A 17,502-nucleotide genomic window follows, 5' to 3' on the forward strand; every position below is an offset into this window, starting at 1 on the left:
GAAAATGTGGCTCCTGCTTAGTTGTCCACTGGTGAGTTTTTGCATGACCAGAGCCACCACTGTAAAGCCCATCAGTGTGAAGGGGAGAATAAAGATTAATGTCTATGCACTTGAGGAATAGATTCCTGTCCCTTAAGCAGAACAAACAGATAAACCAATGAAAATGATGCGTTAGGACAGTGATATGCAGAGGAATTGGAGAAAAAAGCTTTTGATCTATTGTTGTAATATGAAATGTGCAGGATTGCTCTAACCTAGTTAACGCTGTGCTTATTAAGATGCACCATGATGTGTAGCTTATTAAAGGGATTTTGGCAGTTGTAATAGCTGTGGCTTCACTTTGCATAAACAGAACGCAGATTAGTTTATTTTGAATTGGTATTAGGACCATATTGAGCTAAGAAAAGACTAATTCATTTACATTTTCATTTATTTAATTGGCAGATGCTTTTATATAAAGCCACTTAGAAGTGCAACAGAATTTAATAGAAGAATTTAACTACTTGATGGTGATATAAGTGTTGGAAAAAATTTGTATCCAAGATCTGGCAAGTTGGTTCACTGGGCATCTGGTTGAGACCAGAGGCATGCATCAGGACTGGGCTGCTGGTCAGATATAAAGCTTACAGTACAAACACCACGGATATAAATATGTGGAGCACTTCATGGTGCTATATTCAGTGTGATAGTGCTTTAATCAAGGCAAAATGATAAAAAAATATATTTTGGGAAGTAGATCCAATCCTATACTATTAAAAATTTGTTTGGGTAGTCACAAACAAAAATAAAGTCTTGATTTGAGAGCAAATATAAACTAGAGTGAAGTAGCTGAAACCGAATTCTTTTAAATTCAATTCAGATTAATTTTATTTGTTTAGAAATTTTATATAAATTAAGGACACATTTAAAATAAAAATGTATTTATATTTCTCCCTAATGAGCAAGCCATAGGCAATGGTAGCAATTAAAAACTCCCTGATATGAGGAAGAAACCTTGAGAGAAACCAGATTCAAAAGGGAAGCCATCTTCATGTGGGTAACATTGGATAATGTGATTATAAATCATATCTATTCTATAACCGTGTACTATATGGTCAAAACTGTGCAATTTATTCAGGAAATTTATTTAACATGAAGTCTATCTTGTTGAAGTTATGAACTGTTCACTGATGGAGTCTTGAGTGTAGAAATGATTGTTGCAATTGCAATCCAAAACCGTGTCTCTGGTTTATAAGTGTTTCTGTCCACAGCAATCCAATCTATCTCTGTGCTCTCCACGTGGGTCCATCCTCAGCAGCTGTGACACTGCTGGCATTTTTATCCAAAGTGTTTTTCCAGTATTTTCAGTGACATAGTGGTGGGGTTCATATCTAATTTTGCTGCCTCTTATAAAAACAAACAAATCCTGGGTTTAAATCCCAGGCTGATGCAGATTGGGTTGACCATTTGTTCCAATGCTGGAGAAAACATAGGAGTCTCATTTGGATAATGCACATGCTCTCACCGCCTTCATATGGCTTGAAAATTATTTATTTGATGGGAAAGAAAAACAGAGATGAATGAAAAGTTGTGTAAATTACCCAGAAAACAAAAACCTGTAACTAACCCGTAGCGCTCGGATCTATAAGCGGAGCTTTAATGAGGCAGAGTAAACAAATGATTCTATGGTGAGTTTGGCTCCAGGTTTGGGGTGCTGGTTTGTCAGGGTGTGCATAATGAAATTCGTCAATGAGTGTGGGATCCAAGATATCGGTCGAATTTACCCACGGTTGTTCCTTGGGGTTGTACCCCCTGGCGTCCCTCTGTCACCTGGCATCGAGGAGGGAGCACCCCAGGTAAGCTGTGGTTCCTTCAATCTTTAGTGGCAGTAGTGGCTCAGGGCTGAATTTGGCTTTGTTATCGGTTGAGTGAACAGGTTTAAGGAGGGAGACATGGAAGGTGGGGAAGATGTGATAATTCGTAGAATCGTAGAATCCAGTCATCTACAGCTGGGACATCGGAAGGTGTACTGGACCAGGGGAACAGAGGAGGCTGATAACCCAGCACCCATTGAAAGTGGGTTAGGCCCATAGATTAGTGTTTGAGGGAGTTCTAAGCATATTTGGCCTAGGACAGAAACTCCCTCCAGCGATGTTAAATCCGGAGGTATTGGCTGATTTCTCGGTTCAAGCGTTCTACTTGTCTGTTGGATTGGGGATGATAACTGGAGGTGAGACTTATGTTAATGTCTAATTGGCTCTCCATACCTGGGAGGTAGGTAAATTGGGTTCCGGTCTGACACAATATCCTCTTGGAGGCCATAGAGCATGAACACCTGTTTAAATAGTTCCTTGGCTGTGTCCATAGCTGTGGGCAAGCCCTTCAGGTGAATAGGGCAGAAAGCTTTGGAGAATCTATCTATGGCTACGAGTATGGTGGTGAATCCACTGGAATTGGCTAGGTCAGCGATAAAATTACCATACAGTGAGGTACAATAAGCTAATTACTGTACTTGGATTGGGCATAAGTATGGCAGGCTTTTACATAGTCCTCCACATCCTGAGACAGAGAGGGCCACATGAAGGTATTGAAGAGTGGGTACTTAGTTCTCTGTATCCCTGGGTGGCCAGACCCACGAGAAGTGTGAAACCAATGGATAACTTGGTGTCGGAGGTCAGTGGGGACATACAGCTTGAACCCAGGACACTCTGGTGGTGGAAGTTCAGCAGTGTGTGCTTGACAAATATCCTCCATGAGGACCCATAGAACTGGTGCCAGGAAAATGGATGTCATTAGTTTTGGCTCAGGGTTGGTGGGTTGGTGCACTGGGTCATGGTGACGAGAGAGAGCGTCAGCTTTACCATTTTTGGTTCCTGGTCAATAGGTCACGGTGAACTGAAATTGTGTAAAACAAAAACACCCATCTGCCTTGGCAGGTATTGAATCTTTTAGCATTCTTTAAATTCTTGTTCTAAAGTTCTTGTGATCGGTTATGACATAGAATGGGTGTTGCCACTCTTTGAGGGCTTCCTTTATTGATAGTCGCTCCCTGTTACTGATATTATAATTAGACTCTTCGTCTGTGAGTTACCTGGAGTAGAAGGCACATGGACATAATTTACCTGGATTACCATGGCATTGGGAGAGGACTTCTCCAATCCCACAAATGGAAGCATCCACTTCCTCAATAAAAGTGGTATCAGGTGCTTAAGGATAGGGGCTGTGGTGAAACTGTTTTTGAGTTTATGGAAAGCAGATTCTGCATTGTCAGTCCACTGTAGCTTCTTGTGATTGCCCTGGAGGAGGTTTTTGAGGGGGCGGCTACAACACTGTTGCTCTGGATGACCCAGTGGTAAAAGTTGACAAAATGTAGTTGGCCAGTTTGCTACAACCCGAACCTTACTCGAATACATTTTCACCACATGCTGACAAATAACATAGCCTAAGAAGGAGATGCTACTTTAGTGAACCTCACACGTTTACGCCTTCATGTTTAGATGATTTGAGTTGAGAGAGCACCATGCAAACGTGTTGAGCGTGATCCTCCAGATTTGCTGAATAAATAAGGATGTCATCAATGTAAGCAATCACATATTGGTCAAGAAGATCTCAGAAGATTTTATTTATAAAGGCCTGGAAGACTGCTGGTGTGTTAGTTAGTCCATATGGCATAACTATGTATTCATAATGCCCCTTTCTGGTGTGGAAGGTGGCTGTCCATTTGTCTACCTCTTTAATTCTGATGAGGTTGTATGCACACTGTAGGTCTAACTTAGTAAATACTCATGACTCCCGAAGTTGTTTGAGGGCAGCAGGTACCAATGAAAGATGGTAGGGGTAGCACACCATGAGTGAGTTAAGGCCTCTGTAATCAATGCAAGGTCTGAGTTCTTCTTTTCGATGAAGAAAAATCCTGCTGCAACTGGGGAACTGAAAGGGTGGATGTAACCCACAGCCAGAGCTTTGTTTATGTATTTTTCCATGGCTTTGATCTCAGGATTGCCTACTATAGCTATAAGGAAATAAGAGTTGTGAGGAAAGTGCAGTTTTACCGTGATAGTTATACTTATATAAATTAAAAGGACAGCCTACCTTAGAGCATTGGTATAAAGGCTTATCCAGGCAGGTAGCACACTGGTGATCAGGTTTACCACATTAGAAGCACAGATGGTGTTGCTGGTGGCATAAAGGTTCCTCTGATGAAACATGGGTTCCCACAAGTTGCATGGGTTCTTGCCGTCTTCCCATGTGGGGAAACTTAGAAAACAAACAGCTTGGTATGAGTCACAGTGGAAACAATACACAGGACTTGAGAACCGTGCACACTGCTTAAATGTCCGAGCAACCCGGATGTGGCTCAAGAGAGGGTTCCACAGGTGGACGTAAGAGGGCATAGATGTTACAAAACCTAACAGAAAAAATGTGCACAACATAAAATAGAACATGAGACTTGTCAAAAAAGTGTTTTTCAACGCAATCTCCATTTCCAAACAGCCCGCCTCCAGCTAGCTCAACTGGCATATGTCACATAGCCTTTGCCCCGCCCTCAATCTGAACATAGTAAACATTGGGCATACAAAAAAATCAGGGCCGGCCCTGGCCAATTTGCTGCCCTAGGCAAGATTTCACCTGGTGCCCCTGGAATCACAGACGATTGTGTTCCGATCATTTTGTTCATAAACTTACACAGAAACAAACTGCACAGCTTTGTCCTGTTTTTCTTTATTTTGAAAATATTTTGGAAACACACACAAACTATATTTAAAAAACTATATTACGGAGACCTTGCTTTCCTTGCCTTTCTTACAGCAATAAAATATATATAATAAATATATAAATAAAATACTTCTCAGGTAATAAAATATATATATTAATAAAAATAATAATTTGGGCGCCCGGGCGCAACTAGTGGTAGGCGGCGCCCTTAGCATTTGCCTATTCTGCCTATGCGCAGGATAAAAAATAAACAAAACTTAAACATAAATATCTTCAAACAACACATAACACAACAAATATCTCTACAACACATATATGTCATTGCTTTACACTCCAACAAACTACAAATGATAGCCATAGTGATGACTAATGATATATACTTAAAGCAAGAATATAATAATATACATAACAACAAAATACCATGGCCAAAGACAAAAACACTCAACAGACTCATCACCATATATAGTACTGTACATACTACATACATTTTAAAAGAGAATAGGAGGCCAATGTTTAGCTGCTGTTATTTGACAAGAATTGAGGGTCATTTAATTTTGTGGTAGAATAGATTAAATACAGAGGATTTGCCATTGCAAAACCAGATGTTGGTGGATCACAGTCTTTCTTAGTAAAAGAGTGACTACACTGATTCTGTTTCTGTCTCCACTGTTGCTAATGGCATGTTATGCTTGTTTGCTTTTATTGTCCAAATATTAACAGTTATACAGCAAATAGAGCAGAGTTACATTCTGGGGCGGATGTCAAATTTGCAAATGGAAAATCTGACTGTTGATTGTTTGAGCCGTCTGATTCCACAAAGTCAGTATGGTGTGTTAGAGAGTTTATGCTCTACAGTAATGTTGCCATGATAGACAGATATATTTGCGTCTGGTTTTGCTGTCTGTCTGTCTCTGTCTCTCTCTGTCTCTCTCTCTCTCTCTCTCTCTCTCTCTCTCTCTCTCTCTCTCTCTCTCTCTCTCTCTCTCGCTCCTGCTCTCTCTCTCTGCGCTATGTGCTCGCGATTTTGGAAAATGTTTTATCACAATCTCAGATGCAAAACCTGCAGTCAGTTGAATTTAAATGGGCTTTTCATTTCATCTGTCTCCTACTGCTTTTAACATTGCTTATCTGCATGAAAAAGCTCATGTACCCGCTCAAATAATCTCATCCTTAGTCTGTTCAAAGCTCTACTCTGCTTTCTGACGATGTTCTGTTCAAATCATTTGACCAAGACCCTGCACCTTCCGATGACCCTGTTACCTAGCAACAAAATGGCATGCTACAAGACATGCAATTGAAAGGACAGAGTAAAAAAAAAGAAATTGAGCTTTATTACCCCAGCAAGATACATAGTGGTCTAATAAATCTATGAACCAGTCAGTGGCGAGTGGGTTAGTGGCGATCAAGCATTAACGTATACACTTTAATCACTCTACAGCTTTGGTGTGAGTTTAACTGGGAGCACCGAGGTCACACACATCTTCCACTGTGTCATTAGCCAGCATAATGACTGGTCAAGTGGTTGCGTGATGGAGAGTCAGAGTCAAGCATGGGTTCAAGATTGATCATGCTGCATGAGAAGGTAGCAGGGATTTTCATCTCCTGTTCTAGAAACAATTCCCTATAGACTGTAAAGATTTTCTATCCCAACATACATGACCCACATCATGAAGGACTTAATAATGAGCTCATGAAAGGGTTAGATGTTGAGAAAGCTTGGGATGTGGGCTGAAGAACACTTCACATGTATGGATTGGTTGTGGAATCTGGATCCTTGGGGGAAAGAAAAGCTCATTATCTATTTTTTAACTCATTCATTTATTTATTCATTTTCAGTAACCACTTTATCATGGTCAGCGTTATGGTGGAACCAAAGCCTATCCTGGGAACACTGAACCTGGGGTAGGAATGTGTTGCCAATCGATAGAGGGAAAATTTAGTGTATGCAATCCACATGCATGTTTCAGGCAGGTAGCAAGGCAATGGAAAATCCACAGGAAATGCACACAGTAACCAAGCTTAGGTTTGAACCTGTGAGTCTGGTTAGTTGAAACACCATACCACTACCACTAGTACCGAGTTATGATTAATGTTAAGTACACTCCAGTCATGTATCCTGACCTCATATAGCAGCAGTCAGTGGCCTTCTAATAGTTTAGCATTTTAACCCCATAATCTTCCAATAACAATACAGGTTACTCATTTACATTTATGCCTTTCGTCAGATACTCTTATCCTGAGCTACTTAGAGAAGTGCTTTGAAATCTTTATCAATGAATACATCAATAGTGGTTCACTAGGTCATGGACTAAGAATAGCATCAGGCTAAAAATTCTTAGCAAGATATTTCTTGTAATATAGCAAACAAAGCACGCAGACAATATGAGTTTTTTTAGTTAGTTTTAAATTGGTAATTTTCTCTTGGGCTATACAATCATATATTTCATGCTAGCAGATATGGAGCACTGATTAGTGCCTTGGCGAGCTAAACACTCAACTTGGCAACACCAAAACACAGATGTCTGGATTTTAGTGAATAGTGGAGTCCTTAGGAACCGTTCTCCCGCTGTTCTTATTAAAGGCTGTCTTTGCTGTGTGTTTTTACTACAGCAAGCTGGAGAGCCCATCTGTTTACTCATGTTTTTTTCTTAAAGGCATACAACAATGCCACACTCATAATAGTTTTGGATTTTCCGTCTTTAGTAAAAGTCATTTTTCAGAGCCAAACTGCTGATCTCACTGTTGTCAGCTACTGCTTTATAAATTCAGGGATAGTGAGGTGTTTTTTATGGCTGTGTGCAGACAGCACCTCACTGTAGTAAGACAAAAATATGAAAGATTTAGTCTCACTCTCCAATATTTGTCAGCCGTTGTTAAATCAGACATCACATGTACCCAAATCATTATGAAGATATCATCTTCTTCATTGTAATTTTTTTAAAAACATAATCAGATTATGGGTGTTTCAGATAAGCATATTTAAAAAGATGTCATGGATTATTAAGAGGATGGCTGTTATGTAAATGTTACTTTTTTTTTTTCCAATCATACCTTATCTAATGTTAGACAGGCCTAGGAAAATTTCTGTGTACATTTTGAGGCACAAGGAAGGAACATATTTCTTCCACATGTGTGTTCTGCATATTTGAATAAGAAATAGTTATTTCTTGCTGGCTAAAGCTAACTAAGATGCTTCGACCAAATGATTTCTGGTCTTTAACAGGCAGTTCTATATGGGCAATTGGTTTGAGTCAATAACAGAAAGAGGACTTCATCCTGGAAATAGCTCTAGAGCCACCCACTTATCTTATAAGAATTATATTAAAAAGCAAAATATGGCTTGCAACTTCATACTGGGGGGCACGGTGGCTTAGTGGTTAGCACGTTCGCCTCACACCTCCAGGGTCGGGGTTCGATTCCCGCCTCCGCCTTGTGTGTGTGGAGTTTGCATGTTCTCCCCGTGCCTTGGGGGTTTCCTCCGGGTACTCCGGTTTCCTCCCCCGGTTCAAAGACATGCATGGTAGGTTGATTGGCATCTCTGGAAAATTGTCCGTAGTGTGTGATTGTGTGAGTGAATGAGAGTGTGTGTGTGCCCTGCGATGGGTTGGCACTCCGTCCAGGTTGTATCCTGCCTTGATGCCCGATGACGCTTGAGATAGGCACAGGCTCCCCGTGACCCGAGGTAGTTCGGATAAGCGGTAGAAGATGAATGAATGAATGAATGAACTTCATACTGCATCAGTGGAGTTGCTGTGCTGGAAAATAAAAACTACTTTATGTTGTATATTTTTTTTATGAATTTGATAAATTCTTCAAAAAGGACTTGAAGGGAAAACGACAGAGCTGCTGTTAGTTTACTGAGTACAACCTCTAACCCCTGACTCCTTAACTCTGTGCTTGTATTGGATCCTGCTTCACTCATTAGTCACTTTGGATAAAAAGCTCTCTATTCCATCCATATTTTCAGTGTCTGTTCTGCTGGATTAATGCACACCTTATAAAATAATTACATGATTAAGTAAGATTCAAGCATATTTATTGCTACACTACCAAAGTGGCATCATCTGGACATATATTTAATCCCCAGCTGGAGAACAGCTTTAAATGCTTCACTCCTACTTGCCGTTGTTTTCGTTAAATGGTTATTTGTTAGGTTTAGACGTTAAGGGTGTTAAGACTTGTTTATTGGTTTAATGTTGTCTGAAATATAAAATGCAATTGAAATTTCTTGCCCATCTGTTCCACTGTGTCTAAACATGGTGCTTTTTGGACCCAAATTAAATGCCATGCTGCCATGCTAATCGGAAAGGGGAAGGCACTCATTACCCTCTCCTTTGAGCCAATCATGCACTCTTCCAATGGCGATGATGCGTTCACCAGCCCATTTATATGCAAATTGCAGAAATGCCTCAAAGGACAAACCTGCCCACCCTCACCAAGTATCCTGCCAGAGTTGCTCAATTACTAAAGCCAATCGAGTCCTAAATCGATAAACAGCACACTTCCCTTGTTTAGCAGCACTGAGAAGACTCGGCTTCACCAGTTAAATAGGAAGTCTTCAAAATGGTGCCAGGTGCCTCAGAGGCCACTATAGTTAATGAAACAACAGGTGATGCACTTAATCAGCTTGTTATCAGTCAACCACCAAGGATGTTGTTTAATTCGTTTCATTCCAAGCGTGACCAAGATGTGTCTAATTAAACTGGAAGAAATGAAAGGTGTTGTAGGGTTAGATGAGTTGAAAGTCATGTTTTCTCGTGTCAGAAATCACATTTTCCTGTGACTCTTGAGAACACACACACACACAAACACACACACATTACTGAATGGATAGTTTAATCACCAATGCTTCTTGCATTCATCGTAGAGTCGGAGCATCTGATGAGTCAATCTGGTGGCTGTGTAGCACTGACACTAACACTGACAATTCTGTGGTGACAGTAAATGGACATAAAAGCCCATGGTTCCCTGCTGGGTTGTTTCTCTGAGACACTCTCAGCACGGTGTGTGAACTCTACAAACATCAGCACAAAATGCAGCTGCATTGTGGGAAAGATCGTTCAATCTTTTCTCTGCTTTAATTTTCACCCATTAGTGGCTTTTTCCAAGAGTAACTAGACTTTGCTTAATCGGCAGGTGCCATATACAAGCCGCCATTATTATAAGCACTGTGCACTCATCCAGAAGCTACTTAGGGCTCTAATCATTTGATGGATTGAGGCCGAGTGGTTTTTCACTCTCATGCTGTGCAAAGACTCAACTAAAATAGCCAAATGCTACACACTTTTAGTCTATGTGTGTGCTTAATATGTATATTTTCCTAAATGTTTTCATCTTTTTTTATTTATGCGATTTATTTTTGGTGATGGATGTCATAAGTATCATACAACAGAGAGTACAGGCTGACAAAGATGACAACAACACAATTAACCATCTCTTAGAGAAAACAGCAGGTGCAGCAACACATGATGAACTGTTTATTTTTCTGATTGAGAACCTTATTAAGGTGTTTGAATGCTTGGTGAGCCATAGTTTGATAGATGGGATTCGTTTCTTTTTCTAGCTGCAATCAAGTAATATGAATAAAGGTGTTGCTGATTGACTCATGAAGTAGAAGAGAATTCTGCAACAACCAGAGTAATCAGGAGACGATCTGGCTCAGTTTGCACACAGAATTTTTGAGGAAATCTGAAATATATCATAATATATATTCATATATATAATGTCATTGTCTTTCTTTCAAATGTTGGATTGACATGGAGTGTGCCAGCAATTCTGAAAGTTAATGTGAACAGAGCTTTCAAAAAGAAATATATATATATATATATACACACAGACACACATACACACACACACACACACACACACACATATTTGTCCTGCCCTGCCCTACCCTGCCCTGGGTCCCACCTTGCCTCTGCCTTGCACTGTCTTGAAGCTTTAGTGTCCTAGCACCCTTGAGACTCAGTGGTGAAGACTTCACTCAGCACTTCACCGTCACCTTGAATTTTGGAATAAAGAGTACTTTTTAACTCATCTCTGTTTCTGGTGTGTTTGTATTCAGCACATCACAGGTGTGAGTTTTCAACACGGGGTGAAAAGCAGGGTTCAGAACGATGAACGCTGAATGATTTTAATATGACATAGTGTGAAGAGTCCCAGAGATTATTCAAAAAAGAACCTCTTTAGAAAGCTAATTAGTCAAAAAAACCCTGAACAACCCTCTTTTAAAAATGTGTTTTTAGTGTTGTGAATTCATAACAACATCTGTGAATGCTTTGCCCAGACGTTTTTGACGGAGAGAAAATGGAAAAGGCTGAAATATCTCCTGTTTGTTTTGAAAGGATGCACTCGTCCCAGTGATAAGATGAAGCACATGAAGGCCAGAATGCAGTTATTCTTTTAGAGTGTGTATTCATCTGGGCTTATTCATCAGCCCTCTATCTGAACCTTTGAGCCACTGCAATCATGTAGGATGAAAGGTGGATAAAAGGAAGTGTCGTGATGGAGGGATGAATCCATTCTTATGAGAGATTTCAGCATCAGTCTAAAATGCATTCATAATGAGGCTGAGTTTGAAGCAGAACACCGTTGCCTTTATGGACCTTTTGCTTTATCTCTCAGTCTGATGCACCATCTTTTTTCATTTTTTTCTCACATGCTCACCTTGCATCCAACTCTGTTTTTCTTCTCTGGCTTGTTTATATCAATGTTTTCTTGTCTCTTTGTGAACTTGTTAGCTTTACTTGCTGGAGCTCCTGTACCTCATGTGAGTGCACATTTCTCCTTTTAGGTTTGGCATTTTTTCAAACTTTCTCCTGGGGTGTTTTGGATAATGCTTTGGCCAAAAAACAGTTGGAGCATAAGCAGCGAGATCGATGCTGAGCAGACAAGTGAACATAGCTGGAGGCTCCGTTAAGGCAAGTTCAAACTGTAATCTTTGCCAACAGACTGCTGGGACTGTGATATTGTACAACAACAATGTTTAAGGACATTACCTGTTTTTAGAATTCTAGATGTAACAACTGCTTTTGTAAATATAACCATATGTAAGGGCCAGTGTTCTGATTTTGCTAGACCACTGCCAAGTTGCCTCTGAGAAGCTGTTGCTTTGGAACTCTTGCTGTGTCTCACTGTACCTGAGCTGACTTCATTCTATTGTACATGCATGTGATTTTTATTCACACTATCAGAGACTGGGCAAGCCTGCTGGGAATCAGGGCTGATTTAGGGGTATATAACATAAAATAATATACATTAGAATCAAAATAGGTGATTTACAGTATAGCGATAAAGCTATGTAACTGAATATGAATACATTATTTTAAACAGATACAGAAAGCTTCTGGTTGAGATTATGAGATGCACATCAGGGGATGCAACAAAACCAGTGTGTGTGCAAGTGTTTTATTTTTGTGTCAGATATGAAGAATGTAGAGAAAAGAAAGTGTAAATGGTTCAAACATACAAATAATCAAAGCAACAAGATAACTGGTGACAAGTTAACTGGTGACCAGCGATGCGACACATTTGAGAAAAATATGGTCTGACTTGGTGCAGCGACTACAGACTACGAACACCAGATCACCCTCCAGAATGTTTTATTTTAGTGGTGAGAAAATAGTTTTTGAATGATAGTTGCACCACCCATGGATAAACGCTATCTCTATAGTAGTTGATAGTAGAATCACCTGCCGGTGACTTCATAGTACAGCGACTGGAGACTGAATCTGTGAACGTAGTATAAGTTCATAAACATGAATGTTTCACACCGTTCCATAATAAGTGTCTGGTCAGGGTTGTGATGGTTTAGATTAGGCTGCTTTGTTTGCATGTTAGAAATAAAATCAAGAATATATCACAGAGAGGTGTGAATAAAAACAATAACTGCATGGTTTTTAAGAAAAAACAGTCCTGCACACATCTTTAGTTACTTGAGTGTAGTTGAGGTTGAGGAACTGTCGTATGCAGGATTCATATATCATGATGAAACTGATGCCATTTCTACCTCTGGGTTGTTTTTACAGCCTTCTGATTTAAGCTACACCCATTTCATGTTTAAATCCACATTCAGATAAAGATATTTGTGTAATTAACCAGATAGAGATACATAGAGTCTCTGACTAGATCTCCATTATGGTTAAAATGAAGCAGAGTGATGTGTAATGCTCGGGACCTACAGCATTGTTTAAACGGCTGTGACGTAATCTTTTTCTTACAAAAGCAGGCACTGCTAATCAATATTCATTATTTGTTTTTGGGGTTTTGTTTTTGACTGCAGTGGAGTGTGTGTATGTATGTGTGTGTGTGTAACAACATTCACTAAGCAATCTGTTTTCTCTAGGGCAATGAGTCTACAGTTCAGTACCCAACCTGTCTTTCGGAAGAAAAAAAATCTTTATTATATGTTGTGAAGAGAAGTTACTGTGCAGTAATTAGGAAAATCCAATCCGGTTTCATTATTTCTTGGCCTTCATTAAAGAACAATGGCTGATGATCATGAGTTACTGTCCTGTCCAAAGGCTGCTGATTGTTGCCGTGGAAGCTGTTAGAGGATGCTCACACAAAGACGGTCCATCTTTAAAACAGCTATTACATTTTAGTAGCCAAAAGGGAAATTTATGACCACAGCAGGAATTCTTATTCTGATATTTCTTGTTTATTTTCTATTTATTTATTTATTTATTTATTTATTTATTTATTTATTTATTTATTTATTTATTTATTAACTTACTTATTTTCCAGTAGATTGGGTAAATTGAAACACTTTTACCTAGTCATTATTTAACACAATAGCCTTTTTTTTAAACAATATATCTTGATTAATATGTGTCCATTATCATTAAGGTAATGTTTTCTCATCGGTTTTTGCATGGCTGTACACACTCTTCATCATTTTCGCATTCCTCTGACATGTTCCGCTTCCCCTGCCAGTGGGTACTGTAGCAACACACGCAGCAACAGAAAAGCACAATTACACATGCATATTAAGTGTGGATGACATGGACCCAAGGGCATGTCAGACAGCTGACAGGGGATTTTGAAATGTGCACGTGTGTGTGTGTGTCTGTGTGTGTGTGTGTGTGTGTGTGTACGTGTGTGTGTGTGTGTGTGATAGGCAGCCTATAGTCTATTGGGTATACTGTTAACCATTGCTGTATTTCACACAGTTATTAACTATAACTGGCAATGAAATGTTGTAATTTTATACAAATGTGATTTTTATTAGTTGCTGCGTTGTTTAGTTTATTAAATGAACTGTGAGCTCTGAATAAATATGCAACTGCTGTAATGGACATGCCAATAAAGCTCGCTGAATTCAACAGTAGCTAGCTAAAGTTAATTTTTAATGCTAAATACTGGTGACTAAGCAGTTTAAAAAAAAACAAAACCATTCCTCTCCCCAACTCCATAATTTCATGTCTTGCTGGGAACACCTCATGGGCTCAAGCTCCATAATCCTTGTCTATGTGTTTGAAAGTAGACATTAGCATGTGTTCTCCTGTGGTGTCGTCTTGGCAGCCACATTATCTTGGTTGTCATTTGCCCCGTGGGAGAGGTGAAGAGGATTATGTTGCTTTTTCATCCCCTCAAAGATCCTTTCAGCAAGGAGTTTTCTCCTGTAAGACATCCAACAAGTGTGTGTAAAATGCTGCTATTACTTTACTAGATTAGGTCAGTGATGCCAAATCTATGTTCTAGGCTCAGAAAGTTTGTTACAGGACAACAAAATCAAAACATACATATATAAGGTGACTATAGTCTGAAATCTGGATTCCTCAGGCTGCTTGAAAAAAAGAAAAGGGGTGATACTGCAGGAGTCAATACTCTACATTCCAGTTATGCTCTTCATATAATTTTGCTTTTATTTACAGATTAATATATGTAAAAGAAATTGTGTTTGGATATGAATATACATATATCTCCCGAATCTGACAAACCAAATAGTGTTCCGAATAGCAGCATATAAGCAGACAGACAAGAGCTCACCTTATCTGTGTTTAACAGAGGCAGAGCATCTTATCTTTAAAAACCTATTTGGAGATAAAGGATAGAAAGTCAATTTCAATAAGCAGGACTATGTTGGGAGGGTTTGTCTTTCCAGCGTGTAGGGCCACTACACGCTGGAAAATACCTGCTGAGGTTTAGGCAGGGATAATGAGAGACAGGTCATGAGTTGCCATTCATTGATTTATCTCTAAAGCCTGGAAAGGCACATAACATTTCCCCATGGAGGCATCAGGGAATTTGGAAACGTAAAGGAACAGCATAGCTTTATTAAGAATTTTACAGTTTGGTGAATTCCCTGGTCTATACTTCATTTTAAAAACATAAAATCAAATTCTCCACTATAGGTGAATCCTACTGTAGTGTAAATAAGGCTTGAGCTACCTGGTATATATTTTAACCACTGTCTATTATAAATGTGTACTCCTACTCACTTACTTGGGTATCTTATTTTGCATGGCTGGATTCTTTTTTTGTGCGTGTTGGTCTTGTGCTCTTCCTGGATGAGATGAGAGAAAAGGAGCCGCACACACCGGTGAGTCCACAGTATGTAATCCATGCCGGTGTCATCGGAAGCCGATGATGTAAGTGCTTATGCAATCTCCAGCCGTGAGGTTCAGACTTAGCAGGGTCAAGTGTACACACACAAAACAGGGATGTTGCTCAACCATACCAACCACTAGAAAAGTTGATACTTTAGATAACTTGTATAAGGAGAGAAGGAAGGTGGTATAATACTTTAATTCATAATTCTGATACAACTTTGCCTTGACTTACAAATACATGCTCATTGAGTGCATAAGTGGGTGAAATAAGATAAACCCTGAACCCTACAGTACAGGGTTACAAATAAACATAATAGCTATGCCTTTATTTTTTTTTAGGTAAGGTAGTCAGGAAGGTTCACATAAAATCTGGTTCAGACTACAGGTTTGGATTGGAATCCAAAAGACAACGAAAGAATAACAAGTGAGAGGTTTTTTTTTACATCTGCCTTGGTGGTCAGATATGAAGGCAACATCCAGTGTTCCTTAGTCACTGCCTGGACAAGGTTGTGCTGGTTTAAATGACTAGTGACTAGTTTGCTTATATTTGGGTAAAAATAACTAAGTAATTCATTAAGTCCAAACAAAATAGTACCTCTGAGCAGGATTGATCAAATCTCAAATATTCAGTGCTGACAGCATGGGTTTCCACCATGGGTTTGTTTATTATTGTTCTCTGTAATGGTGGTAAGTTACATATTTAATTATGTATATATATATATTTATATATATACATATATATATTTTCCAGTTTAGACCACGCATTTATTTTAAATCCTAATACAAATTAACATATTGGAGCACTAATTAATACAAAGCATGGCATTGCGTTACACCCATACACTAGAGTTGCTAGACTGAACGGGAATCTTTTTGCTCTGTCCAATCTGGCAACCCCGCAGACCACCTCTGGTGTTGCAGTCCCCTCTGCAGCGTTCAGATTCTTGATTCACAGGTCGAGAATAGAGCTTCAGGAAGTTTTAACCCTGTAGCCCTTTTCACTGGAAGAGAGGATAAGGAAACAGCCCTGTCCCGTGTTCACACGCGCAACTGTGCATGGCTTATAATGACGCAAAGCAAAGTCGCTTTCCTCTGTGCGCTTAATCATAAGCGCCTTCCCCAATAGCATCAATTGGGGGCGGGGACTCTGGTGCTGGGTCTTTCAGCACCACGGACAGCGACTGCGGGAGCGAGGGAAAGAGAGAGTGAGAGAGAGAGAGAGAGAGAGAGAGAGAGAGAGAGAGATACTCTGCTCTTGTACCATCTGTTTTTCATCTGATCTCACACTTCTTTCCCTGCTCACGTTTCTCATCCTCTCGCGACAGTTCGTATTAAAAGTTGAACAGTTTGGTCGTCGCGTGGCGAGTTCAGGAACAGAAGGAAGCCACGTCTCTCTGCGGTGCCTCTACACTTCCTCGGCTGCGTCTCCAAGACGAACGTAACGGTGCTCATTTTGGGCGAGCTCGACTATCAGTGACTCGACTCCGTTTGAGCAGAACGCATCACAGTGAAAACGTTTCGAGCGCGTTACCTAGCTGGGTGTGATGCACTGGTCCTGCAGAACTAACATGAAGTTTCTCTGTATCTTCTAGCTGTGCTTTAACGCATATGAAACCCCTCCTCTGCGTGTATGTATGTGTGTGTGCGTGTTTTTTCTACTTCTTCGACGTTTTGGGGCGCCTGAGCTCTTAAAATGATGTCCCTCTGTGACTTTTTGAATTGTACGTGAATGCTTTAAAAGCAAAAGAGAAAGCAGAGAGCTCGTCAGTCTCTCGGTTCTCTAACGGAGGAAAGGGATTGTTGTGCTTTTTTGTGCTACCAGCAGCCTCCTCTATGCCGCTTTAATAGTCTCTGCGGTAGAATTTTGAGAGCTCAGAAAAGAACATCTGAACGTATTGAACAAGAAGAAAAACAACAAGAAAAACAAGAAAAAAAGAAGAAGAAAACAAAAACATGAAGAAGTTCCGGAAGGTGTTGGACGGTCTAACCACGTCGTCTCCGGCCAGTGCCGGAGGCTCTCCGTCGTGTGGCAGCGCTGCTGGAACTCCCACTGCAGCAGCGAATCCGCGCGAGATGGACATCCACGAGACTCTCATGGCGGAACACTTACACATCTGTAAGGTGGGTGGGTTGCATGGCATTCTGCGCTCTGACCAACTTCATCTGAACGCAAAAAGCCGCAGTAAATATTATGTCAACATACACCATGCACCAGTACACCATCACAGCTTACTATTTTGCCGCACCAGGGGTG

General features: G+C 40.1%; 1 protein-coding gene across 7 annotated transcripts in view; it reads left to right on the top strand.

Moving 5' to 3' along the window:
• Window positions 1-16,521: 16,521 nt before the first annotated feature.
• Window positions 16,522-17,502, top strand: part of stxbp5l (syntaxin binding protein 5L) — a 126,509-nt gene continuing 125,528 nt past the window's right edge. For all 7 annotated transcript variants that reach the window (XM_060875959.1, XM_060875962.1, XM_060875960.1 and 4 more), the window contains exon 1: window positions 16,522-17,369. In XM_060875959.1, the coding sequence (XP_060731942.1) occupies window positions 17,202-17,369 (168 nt within the window). In that variant the 5' untranslated portion in view covers window positions 16,522-17,201. The remainder of the gene's footprint in view (window positions 17,370-17,502) is intronic.

Source organism: Tachysurus vachellii, chromosome 8 (genome assembly GCF_030014155.1).
Source record: "Tachysurus vachellii isolate PV-2020 chromosome 8, HZAU_Pvac_v1, whole genome shotgun sequence".
Taxonomy (NCBI): Eukaryota; Metazoa; Chordata; class Actinopteri; order Siluriformes; family Bagridae; genus Tachysurus; species Tachysurus vachellii.